This window comes from Poecile atricapillus, chromosome 5 (genome assembly GCF_030490865.1).
Source record: "Poecile atricapillus isolate bPoeAtr1 chromosome 5, bPoeAtr1.hap1, whole genome shotgun sequence".
Lineage (NCBI taxonomy): Eukaryota > Metazoa > Chordata > Aves > Passeriformes > Paridae > Poecile > Poecile atricapillus.
Window position 1 is genome coordinate 30,130,591 of NC_081253.1, and position 16,996 is coordinate 30,147,586.

Consider the following 16,996-nt stretch of genomic DNA (forward strand, 5'->3'; position numbering starts at 1 on the left):
CTGGTGTGGCATGTACAGGTGGGAATTTTGTCAGCCCTTCCTCTCCCTCTGTGCACATGTCCCATAATTTGGTTCTAATGGGAGAGCTTTGCCGGCAGTTTCACAGTCAAAATGATGCACATGAAAATCAAGGCTTGCTAAAATCTCACTCTCTACTCACTTCTTCCACTGGCACCTGCCTGGGTAGGACAGAATCAGCTCTGAAACAATGTGTCATGATGACTTTCTAGCATTGTAATGAGGGCTTTTATTCTGAAGGTCAATTTTTATTTTGATCTTTATGTATTTAAAAAAAAAAATAATATTCTCTAGCCTGTTAAAAGATGTCTGTCTGTGGAATTAAGGGGTAAAGCCATCAAACCTAGCACATTCCTCGTGCACAAAGAGATAGGCACCTTCCTACCTTTCATCAGTCATTCCATTTTAGGAAAGCAATTTGAGGCATGTGTGGGCAACTTAACAGAATGTCGCATTTTAGGAGATACCAGCACATTTTTTATTCAGTTATCTGACAACAACACTCAAGGAAGAGTTCCAGTATTACAGGCTCAGTCAGAGCAGCTGTAGCCCTATACCTGCACTTGTCAAGCTGTAAGTTACCAAACTTGTGCAGCAGCAGTTCCAGCCTGTGCCAGTTGTGCTCTTCTGGTGCAGCTGGAAAGGTTAATGTGCAGTAGATGTGGACTCAGAGATTGTGTTTTCACTCATCTGCTTGGCAGAAAAGCTCCTACTGCACAGCAGTGTAAAAGCAAGAACTATGCAAAGCTAAGTATTTGTCTATCTTGTGAAAAGGAAGGAAACTGAGTACTTGAGGCTCACTCTTGTTTAATTTTTTTTTGTTAGCTTGTTTGTGGGTTTCTTTGGTAAAGCAAGAAACTTTTGATGATAACTTTTAAAAATTTTTGTTCTAAATATTTCCCCAGGAAAAGATAAAAGATCACACCAATAACAAGTTGTCTCTCTTATCAGACTGTAATTATTTTTATAATCTTAATTCAATTTTGATTATTATCTTTATATACATATATATCATTATATTTAAATTATTTCTATTTAAGGAATAAGGAGACAATTTTTCACTAAATTCCTGTGAGCCAGTTCATAAAAATAACTACTAAACCATGTTAAAAAATATTCAAATCTACTAAACATTTAAATGAGGAACTTCAACATGGTTAACACTTGCATCCACTGGATGTACCTTTTAATTCAAAGGAACATCTTAAAACTATGAAAACAAATATCTCTTCTGCAATACTGAGCATTTTTTTGGTGAAAGGAACTCTGGTTAAAAATAAAATAAATTCTCAATGTGCTTAATCAAATGTAGAGGAAACGGTGTGTCTGTAAAATTAGAGCATTACCTAAATATCAAGCTAGAAATGAAAAGTTCCAAAGACTCTCTAGTATGAAGGAAATTCTGTACATGTTTGTTTGGATTCCCAGGGCTGCCATTTTGCTGGAAATCTAATAGATTTTTACCAAAATAGCAAAGGTCAAACACAGCATTATACTCCAAATGTAATTTGAGCACATTTCTCCATCCACTTGGCAAGGTGTTCTAACACACCCACTACATAAATAGCAACTGAAAAATGTTTTAAATCTAACATATTTATGGTCTTCAACTAAATTAGGAATTTATTAATTGAAACCAATATATTTTTGACCTCTAGTGAACAGCATTTCAAATGTTCACATATCCCACAACGACAGCCTGGGGATTAGCAAGAATCTTTCAGTGGGACTTTGCTTCTGAAAACAAACAGCTGATGCTGAAATTCCTGGGATTTTTCTAGAGCTGTAAGTTTAGAATTGCAAACTAACATCATTTTCTGCTAAAAGATCAGCTCATAAAATTTTGCTTTACTTGTACTTATTTTATTTTTTTTATTTTTTTTTTACTGGTTCAAATCACAGCCAGAAAATTAAACCAGTCATAGCTAGAATTTAATGACACTTAATAATGTTGGTTTGAACTTGTAGGTGAAGACTGTCCAGGGTACAGATTACAATATATGGTTAAAATCTCAACAGGGTCACTAACACAGTGTCACTGAAAGCACTTGTTGGGGGCATGGAGAGGAACACACCAAAAATCCCATACCTTCTCTCCCCCCTCCACAAACCATGCTTTGCATATTTACATGTAGTTAAATGCATTTCCTAATTTGAGATTACTGTAGTCCAGTAATTTTCAATCTAGTCTAATGCCTTGTTAGTGCAAATCTGTACTTGGTTGCCATGCAAAGAATTTCCTACTCTACAAAAAACTGGCACACACAGTGCCATCAGATTTATTAGGTGTAGCATGAATGGAAATGGAAGGAATCGATGATCATGCTCTATTATTTAAGAGTGAATTGTATTAGTCATTAATTGTCACTATGAAATAATGATTAAATGCTGATATTGTTGAGTAATGAAAGGGGGAGGGGGGGCATGTGATATGTGCATGAAGTACCTTATATCCAAGCCAGAAAGCCCAAATAACAGCAATAGCATGTTTATTTCTAGCCTCGTCTTTCAGTCGTCTCAGTTCCCTTCGTGCCTGTGATGCATTTGAAAATGGGATATAGAAAAGCTTAGGAAAGAAAAGGTTACTGCAAGTTCCCATTGGTGCAAGAAAGAAAGCAAGGAACCAGTCACTTCAAACAGCAAATATTAAAGCGTGTCCCAGCTTCCCAGATTGCACCAGCTATGACATGTTAGCAGCAGAGAAACCAAAATAACAGTTGAAGCAGTCAAAGCAGTTTAAGCCACTGACAATATTCCCAGATAACTATCCTGAGGGATATCCTTCTTCGTTCTATGTAGGGACACACAACTGCACAGTCTGCTGCCATTTTCTTACCTGGGTACCATGCCAATAAGCAGCAATTACTGTGGCAGCCTCATTACAACGCTTCAGATGCTTGAGTTCCCGAAGAACTTTCCGAGCCTGTAAACAATTTAAAATGGTTTTTTTTTTTACTAGCTAACTTTTTTATACTTTTGAGGTAGGACACTGCAACTTGTAAATTTAGGCAAAACAAAAAGAACACCATGTCCAAATCCCCAAGCAAATACATTCACAAATGCTGCCCAGCCTAATATTTGCTGCTTCAGGGAGGAAGGATTCTGTGCTGCAAGACTTCGGGACTGGCAGGTTAGGGGATCTTAGTTCAGTGCTCAGTTTTCTCCCAGATTTGCTGCATTACCTAAGATATCTATATGTCTGTTTGCACAATGGCAACAATATTTTTTTTCTCCATACAGTAAATGTCTAATCCATTTAGAGTGCAATAAAGAATAAATCACAAGTAAATTGCCTGGCTTTAGGTCACACTAAAGGCTGCTGTCATAGCAGGCTTTCATGCTCAGTAATGCTACTGCAAAAGAGCCTGTTCTCCAATGGCAAACAGAAAACCATAACTCAAGATGATGCTTTTAACCCAGTTTTCTTCAAATAATGCTTATGGGAAAAGACAGCACATCAATAGCTGGAGTGAAAGGATATTTTTAACCCATTTAAACAAAATAATAAAGACAAAGTAAAAAGCCAGAGAAACAGCAAAATCTAATGATGTTACCTTATTGCTGGCAAACTTTAAAGCCTTCTGGGTAGGAGAGATTTACACCAATAGCTGCTAACTGCAGCCCCTTCCTTCCCTGTCTGACAGAAAGGGAACTGACTCCGGAACAAAAGACAGTTCTGTCTTCCCTAACTGGCAGGGAAAGCCACCTTTAGCAGGATGAAGAAAGGTTAATAAGAAAACAGAGAAGCCCAGGTTTGTTTTTTCTGAAGCTGGACAGCAGTAGTTGCTTTAAGCATCATGCCTGCTTTCATACGAGCTGTTAATCTCATTTTTACCTCCTATTAAAGCATCTTTCCTTAAATATCTACTGGGATGCCTGATTATCCCTTCACAAAGTACAAACCTCTCAGAAAAGAAGTTGTGGCAAACTGAGGCACAGCAATAAACTACTTTCTTAACACAAGTACACTTTCACTCCTCTGCTTAGCAGACAGAGGTGAATTGAGGATTTCACCCAACTAACAAACTGCCCAGGCAACCCAAACTCTTTATTTTAATCCTGCTTTCAATTGGATTCATTCTTGGAATCCTGTAAAGCATAAAATAACTGTCAACCACAACTTGTTTCTTCCAAATCAGTCCAGCACTACATTTTTCCTAAGGTCAATGGCAGAGCCCCAGAGCATCCTTCTCTGGAGTTGTTGGCCTTCTCAATTCCTTGGCAGAAGATGCTTCAAGGATAACCCAGCGGTTTAGTGTGGTCCCAGCGTCCCATTTGCACCATTTGCAGGGATTTATAGCCCAGGCAGCACATGCAGATAGCCTGAACTCACCTCTTCTACAGCAAACACAATTGTTTAATAATGGCTGTGGCACAGCCAGAGCTCCAAGGAGAGAAGGTGTGAAAGGCAGGAGGCTCAGGGCACTTGGAAAGTGTTGTCTGACCTGCTCCTTACCTCACCAGAGACAGCCTCAGTAGCAGGAAACTCACCTTCCACCCTCTGATGTACGACTGTACTGTAATAGCCGAACTCTTTATCTTCTGGTATTTTTTTTGTTGCTGTATTGGAAATAAGTATGTGATGCTTAGAACAGAATATTACATCTGTTAAACACTGCATAATAAACCTTTCATTACTAACATTTGACAATATGCTTGAGGAGACTAGCACTAAATGTAAAAAGTGAACAATTTCTGACTGAGCAGATTAGAGTGTAGATTCTGTGTTCAGCTCGAGGGGAAACAAAGCACATCAACAATGCTGCATGGACAATGTCACTCTGTTTACAGAAACACTAAGTTCATGGTCAGCAGCACAAATGCAGATTAAATGCTAACAGTAACAGCTTTATTTGTCTTTCCCACCACCAGAGTAGAACACAAGCTGTCACAAATGCTCAGGTTTGTTGGCTAAGCTTTTTACCTCCTTTTCATAAGACATGAGCTGTTCCTATTACCCACACTGCCTTTATTTTGGCTGATGATAACTTAGGAAGAGGAAAAAAACCAAAACCATGGATTCCTGAATGAGATGCTGGAGTACTATTTAAGTATGCCAGGTTGAAAAATAGATTTCCTGACAGCTGAGCACTTTCCTTCTGAAAAGCTCAGTTCTCCAGTAGCCCAGCATTTAGTGTAACACTAAATTGACAGACTTCACAACTGGGCTTTTAGGCTTGACATTCAGCCCACTCAGTGACAGTGAAAATCTCTGTGAGCAAGCTGGAGAGGGTCCCCTCTGGGCCACCCTCGTGCCACGGCTGCTGTCCGTCATGCCCTGCAAGGCAACAGACAGATAAGTGCCTGCAGATCCTTAAGTCAAGCCTCCAGCACAAGGAATTGCTCAAAAAAAGCTTTATTCATTCCAGGGACTTCCTGTGAAACCTTCCAAAGCACAGTGCCTACCAGTCATGTTGGGTTAGGAGAACATTGCCTTCCATCCACTGAAGAGGCTGAGGAAATGTCTCTATCATCACCAATAAAACAACTGCTTCCATGTTTCACCAGCCACCCAATAAAGGCTTACAGTTAAGAAATCAGCAGTTCTTGGTCGTGTATTTGTTTTCATTTCCTTATATTTAAAGTTGTGCCAATCTAGCTGCAGTAAGTCCATTTTAAATTCATTAAGATTGCATGAGATGGTAATGAAGCCTTATGGGCACAATGATGCCGTTTGTAGGAACGGGGCTTCCAGTCACACAAAGTCAGAGAGAAGAGTTTTTACAATAAAAAAGTATGCTTCAGTCATACTTTTTCCAAATGAGCTACACTTCCCTCTAATTATCCAAGAGAAGTGAACCAAACACTGATGGCTTTCAAGAGTCAACTGTAAAACAGGGATTTGTCAACTCTGCAGTTTAAGAAGACTTTCTTTCCATATTTTATCAAGGTTTCTGATATGCTTGTGCTATTCTCTAGCAATAACAAAATGCAGCTGAGAAGTTCAAGAGTGGTTTTAAAAACAAATAAATCTTTTTTTATCATGTAAGTCAGCATTGTTTACTAACTACCAAGAAGATGTGAAAGAGTTGTGTAACAGTGCTGTTCAGTTCGTGGCACAGAACACCCAGTCCACACACAGAACTGAAACTGCTTTAGGATGAACTGGATCGATAATGATACCAAATTATGAGTCTTAAGAGTTACAATTAAAATAAACCCCTAGAGGCAGCATTCTTGAGTCTAAGGCAAATGTTCCAAATAAGGCAAAAACACAAAAAGGCTTAGGAATGACTGAATTCCACAGAAGTGCTATACGTGTATTACTGAACATTTTTTACACATTAACCATATGTTCTGAGAGCACTGTAAGCATTGGAAAGCACAGCATTTTAGCTGAATGAAAAAGATTCTTCCCAGCTGAGCCACAGAATCCTGCTCTCCCAGAGTGAAAGGACTCTGGTGAGGTTTTTAATTTTATAAAAACAAGCACAGTGTAAGCACTTAACAGTAGTCTACAGAAACAAAATCTTCTTTATTCCTGCTATTGATACTTAAGTATTAACATAAAATTGAATTCTTTCAACAGCTCCCTGTACATATTGAGGAAAAATATCCTGCGAAGGTTACATGTATTAAACAATGAAGAGAGCCCCCCATGTAGTGAGGATGGTATCTTACTGCATATCTCCTGTACCAGGAAGCGATCACAATCTGGCATTTTTTCATCAACAAGAAGCGAGTACGGCACTTCCAGCCTCTGTAAATCTTTTCAATTAGAGTAGCCAAGTCCTCCAAACGCTGCTTTCTCAGGTCTTCTAGTTTGAAGAGCTGGGTGTAGGGGTTTTTAGGGTTTTGTTTGACATTGGAAGAAAAACAGCAGGAGAGAAGAGACAATGAAAAAAACCCATAAGCACAGCTCTTGTAAGAGAAATCTCTTCTTTACTGAAGTCCCGCTTCAGTCACACATTGTTTTATTCATCTCCAGAGCTACAGGCAGGTGCACCAACAAGATTTGTGGCAGATAAAATGTCACATGTCAGTGCTCAAAAATTTTATTATATTAAAGCTGACAACTACTGTAGAATCTTGATTCACATTGATTTTAATGGGTCTAACATTAAAAAGTGTTTTTTTTAATATTACATTCATGGCAATATATCAAAGCACAGCATGCAGAAAAATCTGTAGGAACCAGGTAGTGAATGATGCTGTCCTCATGAGAGAGGGCTTGATTTTGCAGAAGGCATTTTTCACTTACTGTTCTTGGGTTGCGGATGAATATCTTTGATCTACCGAATGAAAATTCATCTTCAGGGATTCCCAATTCATTAAACAGCACCTCTACTCCAGCCCTAAGAAGGAGTAAATGAGCTTCACAAACATGACCCCCAGCTCTAAAACTTCTTAGTTTACATATTCACAGTTTAATTTATGGAAAGTATATGAAAGCCTATTTTAAACTTTTAAATAGTGCTTGGCATAAGATTGAAAATCTAACTCGTTTACCCAGTGGTTTATTCAGCTAAAGGCAAGAATAATCACTGTAAAGATTCAGAATAATTTGATGAAGGAAAAAGCAAATTTTATTTTACAGCATCTGCAACAGCCTATTTTTTCCTCTTACATCTATAATTATTTTATTTAAAAACAGAAGAAAGGAAAAAAGAAGGGCTCACACTAATGTCAAAATGTGAAACAAAGACTGACGAGTTTGACAAATGTCAGTGTTCCACTCTATTCAAATGCATTTTATGAACACCAACAGAAAAAAAGGAAAGTGGAACTGTGCAGATCTTTGTGATGATTATTGTAATGCTGTTGCTACCAATACTGCACTGCTACCATTATCTTGAAAACCTAAAGACTTAAATTGTAGCTAAAATATGTTAATCAATTATGAAAGGTATGTAAATCATGCTTTTGGTGGCCACATGTAAAAAGAAATAATATAAGCTTATTTGCCCATCCCAGACATTATTTTCAAAAATACACATAAATACTATGCAATTTTAAAGTATATTTAATATGACTGATTTGCAAGAGGCATTATCTCATAATCATTCCCCAGTCATTATTTAAAGTTATTCCTGAAAGGACAGAGGAACATTATATGGCTGTCTCGAAAAAATTAGTGCTCTTACACTTTGAAAGTTGGTTTTTATAGATAAATGCCCTCCTGGTCATTCCAGACCTCCCAGTTATTTTGAATCCACTGTAGAATTTCTCTCTTACACCCTTTCTTTCAGACCCAAATCAGTAAGGCCTGCACTATATTCCTTTTGCAATGTATGCACAACAACTAAAAACTCAGGTCATGTGGAAGATGGGAATTTCACTCAGGAGAGGTAGGAATATTGCTGTTTGCCTACCTGGCTGGCCCTCTCCAGTGGGGCCAGGTCTGCTTGCAGAGCATTTTGTACCTCTCCAGGCAGGGCTCGTAGGGCTGCCGGAAGGCGTAGCCCGCTCTCCTGACCCGCACGTTCTCCAGGAGCCCGAGGTACCGGATCTGGTGGCACACCAGGGCTTCGTTGAAAATGTGTGCAGCCTTTTTGTCATTGGGCTTGATACACCTGCAAAGGAAAACCAAAAGGGACATCTCTTTGCGCTGTGCACACCAACAATTATTACGGTGAGTTTAAACCATACATCGCAATAGTTCATCCTTGGACATCAAGATTTGTTTTGCTTTTCCATAACAAATTCACCAAATCTTTGGCACTGGGGAATTTACCTGATGTAGTTTGGATTTTTTGTCTGGAGATTTTTCATCAGGGTAGCAACTGAAGCCTTGAACTGTGAACCTGCTGTTGGTGGTCTCTTCAGATTGATCTTAGCAGGGTTTCCTTCTGGGAACAGTGCTTTGATAAGGGAGTGGTTGGCCTTCCACATGGCCTGGGAGAGGTCACGGTACAGAAGATCATTATTTTTGTCAACAAATCCTTCCACCTGGTACATAACCTGAACAACAGAGAAGAGTCTCATCAGCGCAGGTTTTGAACTACAACATAGACCAGTTCAAAACTGACCCAAGAAATTGATTTCTCCTTCTTATGCACTGTCCAAAAGAAACAAAACATACTTCAGCTTTCATTTAAAAGTCTGACATTTGGACAACTTTTTGTTGGATAAAATGTCTGTGAACATGCTACCTGAGAAAGATGCATTTTCTCATACTGCCAACAGTTCCCTGTGTCAATCAATTCTGGCTTCTGAAGTGGAAGAAACCCTTTTTCCATGATAACTCTGACACACCACCACCTGCCAAGCCTCCAAAACAATATATTTATTTTTGTCTGACGAGGTTTTTCTCCCTCTCTTCTGAGCCAAAACAACAAACATACCCTTTCCTTTCAAAGTACTTGTGCTTACATTATTTGCCTAACTAAAACAAGATATGGAATATCACCTCTTGCTATCGCAGTGCAAGCATCAAGCTGGGCAGCCCCCAGGGGACTGTTATTTTAAAGGACTTTTACCAGGAAAGCAGTCCAATAACAACAAGGATGAGTACAAAGCTCTGACCTGCAGCTGGGTACCCAGGAGGCAGCCAGAGGAACCTGATGCAGATCTCAGATTGCTACTGGCTTCTTTAATTTTTGAGGGTAGGAAATGTATTTGATTAATTGTGACAAGTCATCTGGCTGGTAATAGAGATTCTTCTTCAGATCCCTGATTTCTCAGCTCTGCATAGGTATGTACTATGTACACAGAATACTGCATGAAAATAGTACTGACATGTATTTTACACAACAGCAAGTTACTGGGAGCTTAGGCAGCATTTTATTTTGGAGAACATGTTTCTGGTTCTGACAGGTGCAGTAAATGCCACTACTGGAAAAAAAAACCAAAACAACTTCACATGAAATTAGTTATATTTCTTAAAAGGAGGGTCAAACTTTTGTTGACCAGCGACAAGATCAAAATGTTCTCAGCTGAAGATGGAAAAACAACATTCCTCCCAAAATAGGAGGAATTCACTCTGCTGGGTAAGTGAATGCCTGCAACAATCAAAGACCCTCACTGCCTGCTAAGACACAGTCTGTGCACAGCCCTTCTTAAAGTACTGGGGTATTTTCAATTCACTTACATTTTTGACAACCAAAGAAAGGTATTAACCTTTTAGGTAAAAGGTAAAACCTTTTAGGTATTAACCCCTGACAGATTATATGCAGTTACAAACTCTTCTTGGCAAATAATGCTAATGAATGGCTGCCTGAAAGGCTGAAAGTCTGATATTTCCAGGACTATTTTGAGTGAGAAAATTATCAAGCTATTCAAAATTGTAAGATTGATAAAATTTCAGAAAGCATTAAGCAGTCCTGGGGAAATTAAACGCTTTCAAAATATTCTTTACTGCATGACATTATAATTTCAGCAGATTCAGACAAGGTATAATTTACATTTACAACCCTACCTTTACTTTTAGTTTTGTTTTTTAATCAATTGTCTTCAGTCTACAAATTTAATTATTTTGATTTTTCTTAATAAAAAGTCATAATGGATTACACCCTGAAAGCTGTTAGACCTGTATTTATTCATGCTACTTATATTGTAAAATGCAAATACATTTGCAAGCCCTCTGTATAGCTTTCTCTTCCATCTGTTTAAACACAGAATATCAAACTCAGTTCCTTCACATGTACAAAAACTGCATTTCCTCAACAATGTGTCAAGGAACTGCAGCTAGCTCAGTGACAAAGAGCATGTTTTCCAAAATATGTCACCAACAAATGTGCGTGAGTTTTTGTCACTGTGAGCAATGATTTATTTCCAGAGACTTAATGCAGCACCAAATGACATGGGGCACCTTTCTCCTTTGATGGAAGGAGAATTGCTTTGATTTCAGCCAGAGCAGCAGGACTTTGTAAAAGGGCATGTAGTGACAGGACAAGGGGTAGGGGCTTCAGCCTGACAGAGGGCAGGTTTAGGTGAGATATTAGGAAGGAATTCTTCCCTGTGAGGGTGATGAGGCCCTGGCACAGGCTGCCCACAGAAGCTGTGGCTGCCCCATCCATGAAGTGCTCAAGACCAGGCTGGATGGGGCTCCAGTGAAAGGTGGTTTGGAACTAGGAGGTATTTAAGGTCCCTTTCAAGCAAAACCATTCCAAGATCTCTTAAAGCCTTCCAGCCCAAATCACAGATTTTAGGCCTAAGACAGAAAAGATTAAGAGAGGTCTGGATTTTTTAATCAGCTACACCAGCCCCCCCCACACCACGTGCTCCCTTCAGCAGGTACCTTGCCAGCGTAATGCTGAATCCTGAAGCAGCTGTGAGGCAGGGAGGTGTCATTGAGGAACCGGGAGCACTTGCTCATCCTGCTCTCAAAATGCTGGTGAGTGGCACAGACCTGGTTCAGTTTTTCTAAAAAGGTGTCATCGGTAACAGTTCCTGGTCTCAGGCATTCTTCATCCAGCATGGCCAGGATTCCAGTTTGGTTCTGAAGTTTCAAAACAAGAGTGCTAGTACTTGTTTCCATCACAGCACAAAAAAGAGACCATTCACTTGTTTGACTTCTGCTATCCAGAAAATCGTCCTTCAAACCATCTCAAAGTTTGGATCTTTTTACCTCATGAACATTTCCAACTGATTTTTAGCATTTGCATTTTTGAAAGACTCTTTATAAGATCTGAATTCTGAAATTCACGTTGAAACTTCTTGTCAGTTATTCTGACAACAAAATTCTGACAAGCAACTCTGACTGGATACTGAAAGTATCCAGTGTATGGTAAAATCACCATGTATTTTATGTTAATGGTTAAAAACTGTTCTTTTCTGATTGTTAAGGAATTTTATCTTTCTTGCATTTGAAGTCTTCTCAGTATATACAAGTACTTTGAGAGCCTCAAACACTCAATAACATGTAATTGAGTTTTCTGATTTCCATATGAAAAGAAATATTAATTACAATGCAGCATGTGATATTTGCTATGGAAAAGAGCCCTAAATGTAAACATTTAAGAGCTGTTTAATCTGGGTTTGTTGGGGGCTCTTTTGTGTAGGTACTGCTGAATATTTCTGCAAAAGTAACATAGCTTATAAAAAAGAACCTTTGTAGTAAAATAAACTTCTACCACACAAAGATGAATAATACAATGAATGGCATGTTTCACAAAATTTAGTGCATGAGGATGCATACAATGTTACAGCTAAATTAAATCCACTCATTAAAAATTATCCAGAGATGTTCTTGAATTCAACTTACGTTTTCTATTAGGTCACAAATGATAGCATTGTTGAAATATTCAATATGAGTCCATTCAATCCCCTATAAGAAAATATAAATACATGTGTGAACAGGAAGACAATGAAGGGAGCTTTTCCTCTAGGCAATTAAAACAGTATTCCAGTTAACCATGGTACTACTTTCAAATTTAATCCTTCATGCTTACCAACAATTCATTTATTAAGGAATAAAAAAAAAAAAGGCAATCATCTACTACTAACATTATCTGCACAAAATGAGTGTCCTTGAGCAGCTGCCAAAGTCGCTCTCCATTCCTTTCCCCCACCCATGTCAGCTTCCCATGCACTCCCTGGCTCCAGGCCAGGCTCCTCCCGTGCTGCCCACGCTTCCCACTGGCCAGAAGGAAATCAGCCCATGTCACTGCAAGCTCCTGAGATCAAAATTTCTAACTTCTTAGTTGTTGGGTTTTTTTTTTTGTTTTGTTTTCTTTTTTTTAATGGGAGGAAGAAAGAGGGCTAAATTTAGATAAGACCATTTGAAAAATCCAGAGTATGACTGTTGTTCAGATGTTCTTAATATCTCAATTTTTTTTCGAACATCAGCGATAAAATTTCCAGCATGAGATGCCAATGCATCACAAGGTAGCACTGGTAGGGCAAAGGACTGAAAGAAGGAAAATATTAATTTCATTCTTAATTTGCACTCTGTGGTACTTCTTACAGTTTACTTTTCTCAGAGCATTTGAAATATCATTCAAGAACCAAATTGCAGTAATGATGGTTCACCACTGAATGCAAAATTAAAAAGAGATGCTGAAATTTCATGTTATACTCATGATCATAAGGCAGAAACTTTATGTAATTTTTAAAAATGTTTATACAGCAAAGTGGTATCATCCAGTTTGAGCACAGACAGTGTGTGCCAGTTTTTACAGCTGGCAGCTGCTATTTTGTCTGAGCTCTGTGTATCAGGTGTAGCACTGCTAAAACCTACTAAAACTTTAGCTTGATGTTCACTCACAGAATAACATCAAAAACCAGAGGCTGGGCTCCACAGGACATCTTAAATTTATCCATGAAGCTCACAGGGCTCCCTTCAATACAAACCTGAAAGAACACTAGAACCAAAACTCCATTTGCAGTTTCTTTTGTGTGCTATTACCTTTGCCACCCAGTTCCTTCTGAGGAAGAACTGGCTGTGGCTATTCTTGGGGTGCATCCCAGACAACAGGCTGCAGGGTAATGGCACTAACACCAGAAAGTGACATTAGTGCTCCAATAAACCAATTAGCCCTTGCTCAGAACTCCCAGCCATTGGTGCCAATGAATGAATCAGAGCTGGGTCTTGTTTTCTGGAGAACTCATAATGTGAAACAAATGCCAAACCAACATTTTTTGCTTGATGCAACTACCACACAGCCCCACACAAACATGCTCCATGTCAGTCCTGTGGTCAAAAAGTGCCTCTGTTGCTTGAAAAATGGTTCCAGCCTGCATGTCTGTATCTTTACAGGGACAGTGGGAGGAGGATAAGGAAAGATCCAGTCAAGTATTACCTCTCGGATGTATTCCTCCTGCTCTTCTTTGAGGGTAAGTTCAATGAAGATCTGCTGCAACTTCTCATTACAGTAGTTGATAATGAATTGCTCAAAGCTGTTGTCCTGTCAGATGAAACATGTTTGAGTTTGCTTTGTGTAAACAGCCTGGAACCCAGCTGGAGTGAGTTACTGCAGCAGCTGCAGGTCAACAAGCTGCTGCATTAACTACTCCTTCCAGTTTTGTGATGTGATGGTTGGAGTAATATTTGATTGAGATCACAATTAGTTTAGAAATTTTAGACCAAATCCTTCCCTGAGGCTTTGTCCACTGGGGAGGACAAAAACCTCTGTAGGTTTTATTCATGATGCCTCCAAATTGATTCCTTTTAACAAGTCATAAGGACACCTGTGGTGTCAGGGAATAAACAAACAAAGTTTTGCCTGCACTAATCTGTCCCCATATGTAAAATGTAGTCTCCTGTGGGGTCTGATAAATAAAATCATGACAGTAGCATTAGCTCTTTTCCACTCAGCAGCCAATAAAGCATCCTATTTCCCTACAAAACAAGGCTCAAGCTGCTATTCCAGTTGCAGCTGAGCCTGGGTTAAGAGATTATTGGCTCCAGAGGTCAATCCACCTCCTCCCTGCCAACAAACTGCCCCTTGAAACGATGGGAAACAAAAGAGCTTCATTGACTAAAATTCCTCTAACAAGCTAATTCATCTAAAACTGGGTTAGGGAGCAAGCAGATGTGTGACCCTTTGCAGAAGGGACCAGGGAGTGGAGCAGACCCCAGCAGGAGGGGTGGGCACAGGAAGGAGGCTTGGTGACTGCCCCATCACAGGCTGTGATGTGACACTGCCTTTTTAAACTACCAAATAATCTGCTGTACAATACCTGTGAAGCTTAAATTATGCTGATAGAATTTTTATCACTGAAGGGCAATCATTTGAATGTTTGAATTAAGGATCTGGTTGCTAAATGAGATTAAGAACACACAAGCAGATTAGAAAATATTGAGGTAGCACAGATTACTTTTATCATTTTAGTTTTAAATGAAGCAAAATCATAGCTGATCACCAAAATTCCTCAGCCACAAATTCTGCCCCTCTCACCAACTGCAATTATCACTCAGAGATTGCAAAACTTGCATAGCTCTAGATGAGAGAGTTAAAATTTGGCATGCAGCAAAATCAGCACTGCAAACAAGTCATACTTACTGCATTCTGTTGAAAAAGAAATTACATAAACTGCAGTCAGTACTTATTCTACTTCCATAACAACAAAGAATATATCTATTAGCATTTATTTAGCATACCAAGTAGATCAATCTCTGTATCACTGAAAATGCAAATTACTACATAAATGTTATGTATCACATCTTGCTCACATATGTAGGTGAGCCTATCTTTAGGTACTGTCTAAATATTATAAAATAAACCAAGAGGTTGAGACACATCAGAGCCTAACACAGAACAGCGTTCTTGCATTGCCCTGTCTCTAAATCACCAGGTAATTTTTCCTCTAAAAGCCATTTTTATAACCTTGGGCATACAAATGTCTGCAAAAGAAGAAGAGAATGTGGAAGGGAATAGAGAATACTGGAGGAAGAATGAGTGTAAGTTTACTTGACACATCCAGATAAGGCCATCACTTCAGATATATTGAGTGTGAAGGAAAAGGACCCCAACTGTCACATCACCCAGACAAAGAGAAAGGGTAAAACACACTCTGCACCCTCCTGCCAGGCATGTGCCACCCACCTCTGAGAGACTGCTTCTCCAAAAGACCAGGTTATTCTGATTAAAAGGGCTGCAGGACTATTCACTCACAAATTATACAGGCTTGGTCATCAAGAGAGGATGGAAACTGAACAGAAAATCCAGCTAAACCATCTAACTGAAAGGTCATTAACAATACATTAAAGTAATTGCTAGATGTTTTCCTGATTTGCTGTGTATCTGTGATATTTATGGCTTGCCAAAAAAAAAAAAAAAGACAAACCAAAATCCACAGAGTTCACAAATCGCTCACTTTGAGCTCTGAAATTCTATTTGACATTGCCAAGCCACTGAAAATTGCTATTCCAGGAAAAAAGTTATTGAAGAGCAGCAGCAATGTTGTTCTTTATGAATAACACAGAGCAAAAGACTAAGACAGTTAATTATGGCAAAGAAAATGAGGGAAAACGTATGAAATTACTGAACTTCTCAAAACACTTAACTCTGAGTAGACCAGAAGATATTTGGTAAATTAAATACACTTCAGAAAAGTGTAAAAAACCCTGTATAAAACAAAACAGAGTGTTTAGCTCTAAGAAATTCTAAGGAAGGCAACAGAGGTTGTGCATTTATCCTCATTCATAATAATGAATATCTCTGATTTTTAATTATGTGAGGGCTCCACAAAGCATATACAAACATTCACAAATGAGAATAACCTATATAACTGATAGCACATCACTAAACCCACTCAGGAGACAGGGGCTGGAGGAAGCCAGACTCCTCATGTTGACCACTTGTATGAAGTGACACAAAGGGGCAGTCAGACCCAAAAACTGAGGAAGAGCTACCAAATATTCTTAGGAAATTTTAAGGTGGGAAAAGAATAAAAATTAAGACCATATCTTCTCAAGGTGTCAGCTTCTCTTCCAGGCTGTAATTCTGCTACTTTTAATGTCGAGGGCATCACTTCAATCCCTGCATTTTAATAGCAGCTTTCTAACTATGCCTTTGAAACAACTGTGGAATACAAAATAAAACCTTCAGGGAATGTAAAAGTACACAGTCTCTCAAATGAAATAAAGGTGCTGGGAAAACAGAATGTCACCTGAGATAGGCTTAAAGTCATGTCGAATTTATAGATACAGCTCAATCAACCACCCTCAGCTTATCCTCTGAATCTTTTATCAGATGCAACACTAAATTTAGAGGAGTAGAAAAATTCACTGACAAAAATCAAAGCCTACTTCACCATGGTTCTCACTTCACAAATAACGGTCTCTTGCTCACACAGCTTCATTCTTTATCAACCTTCATGGTTGGTATTTCATGAATAACAAGTTTGGAACTCTAAAAAAATTATTCTCCTTGCAAAAATAAAGTGATCATATATACTAGCTATAAAGTTCTATCTGTGAGCCACAGCTATTACATACAGGAGCTTGAAAGTCCTACAGAAAATATTCTTTTGTCCTTAATATTTTACCTAACTTCTTCAAAAGATTCCTGTGTACTATGGAATCATCTGAAAAAAACATACATGGTTTGTTGCTGACTTTATACATTTTTATACCACTAAAATACCAATGTGA

The 16,996-nt window shown here is 38.7% G+C and overlaps 1 protein-coding gene across 3 annotated transcripts in view; it reads right to left on the reverse strand.

The window, feature by feature from the left end:
- The window catches only part of MYO1B (myosin IB), a 105,613-nt gene that overhangs the window by 14,303 nt on the left and 74,314 nt on the right, over nt 1–16,996 (reverse strand). For all 3 annotated transcript variants that reach the window (XM_058839791.1, XM_058839792.1, XM_058839790.1), the window contains exons 14-22: nt 13,701–13,805; nt 12,164–12,226; nt 11,198–11,398; nt 8,693–8,919; nt 8,331–8,531; nt 7,220–7,313; nt 6,640–6,789; nt 4,510–4,578; nt 2,855–2,941 (exon numbers count right to left, since the gene is read on the reverse strand). In XM_058839791.1, the coding sequence (XP_058695774.1) occupies nt 2,855–2,941; nt 4,510–4,578; nt 6,640–6,789; nt 7,220–7,313; nt 8,331–8,531; nt 8,693–8,919; nt 11,198–11,398; nt 12,164–12,226; nt 13,701–13,805 (1,197 nt within the window). The remainder of the gene's footprint in view (nt 1–2,854; nt 2,942–4,509; nt 4,579–6,639; nt 6,790–7,219; nt 7,314–8,330; nt 8,532–8,692; nt 8,920–11,197; nt 11,399–12,163; nt 12,227–13,700; nt 13,806–16,996) is intronic.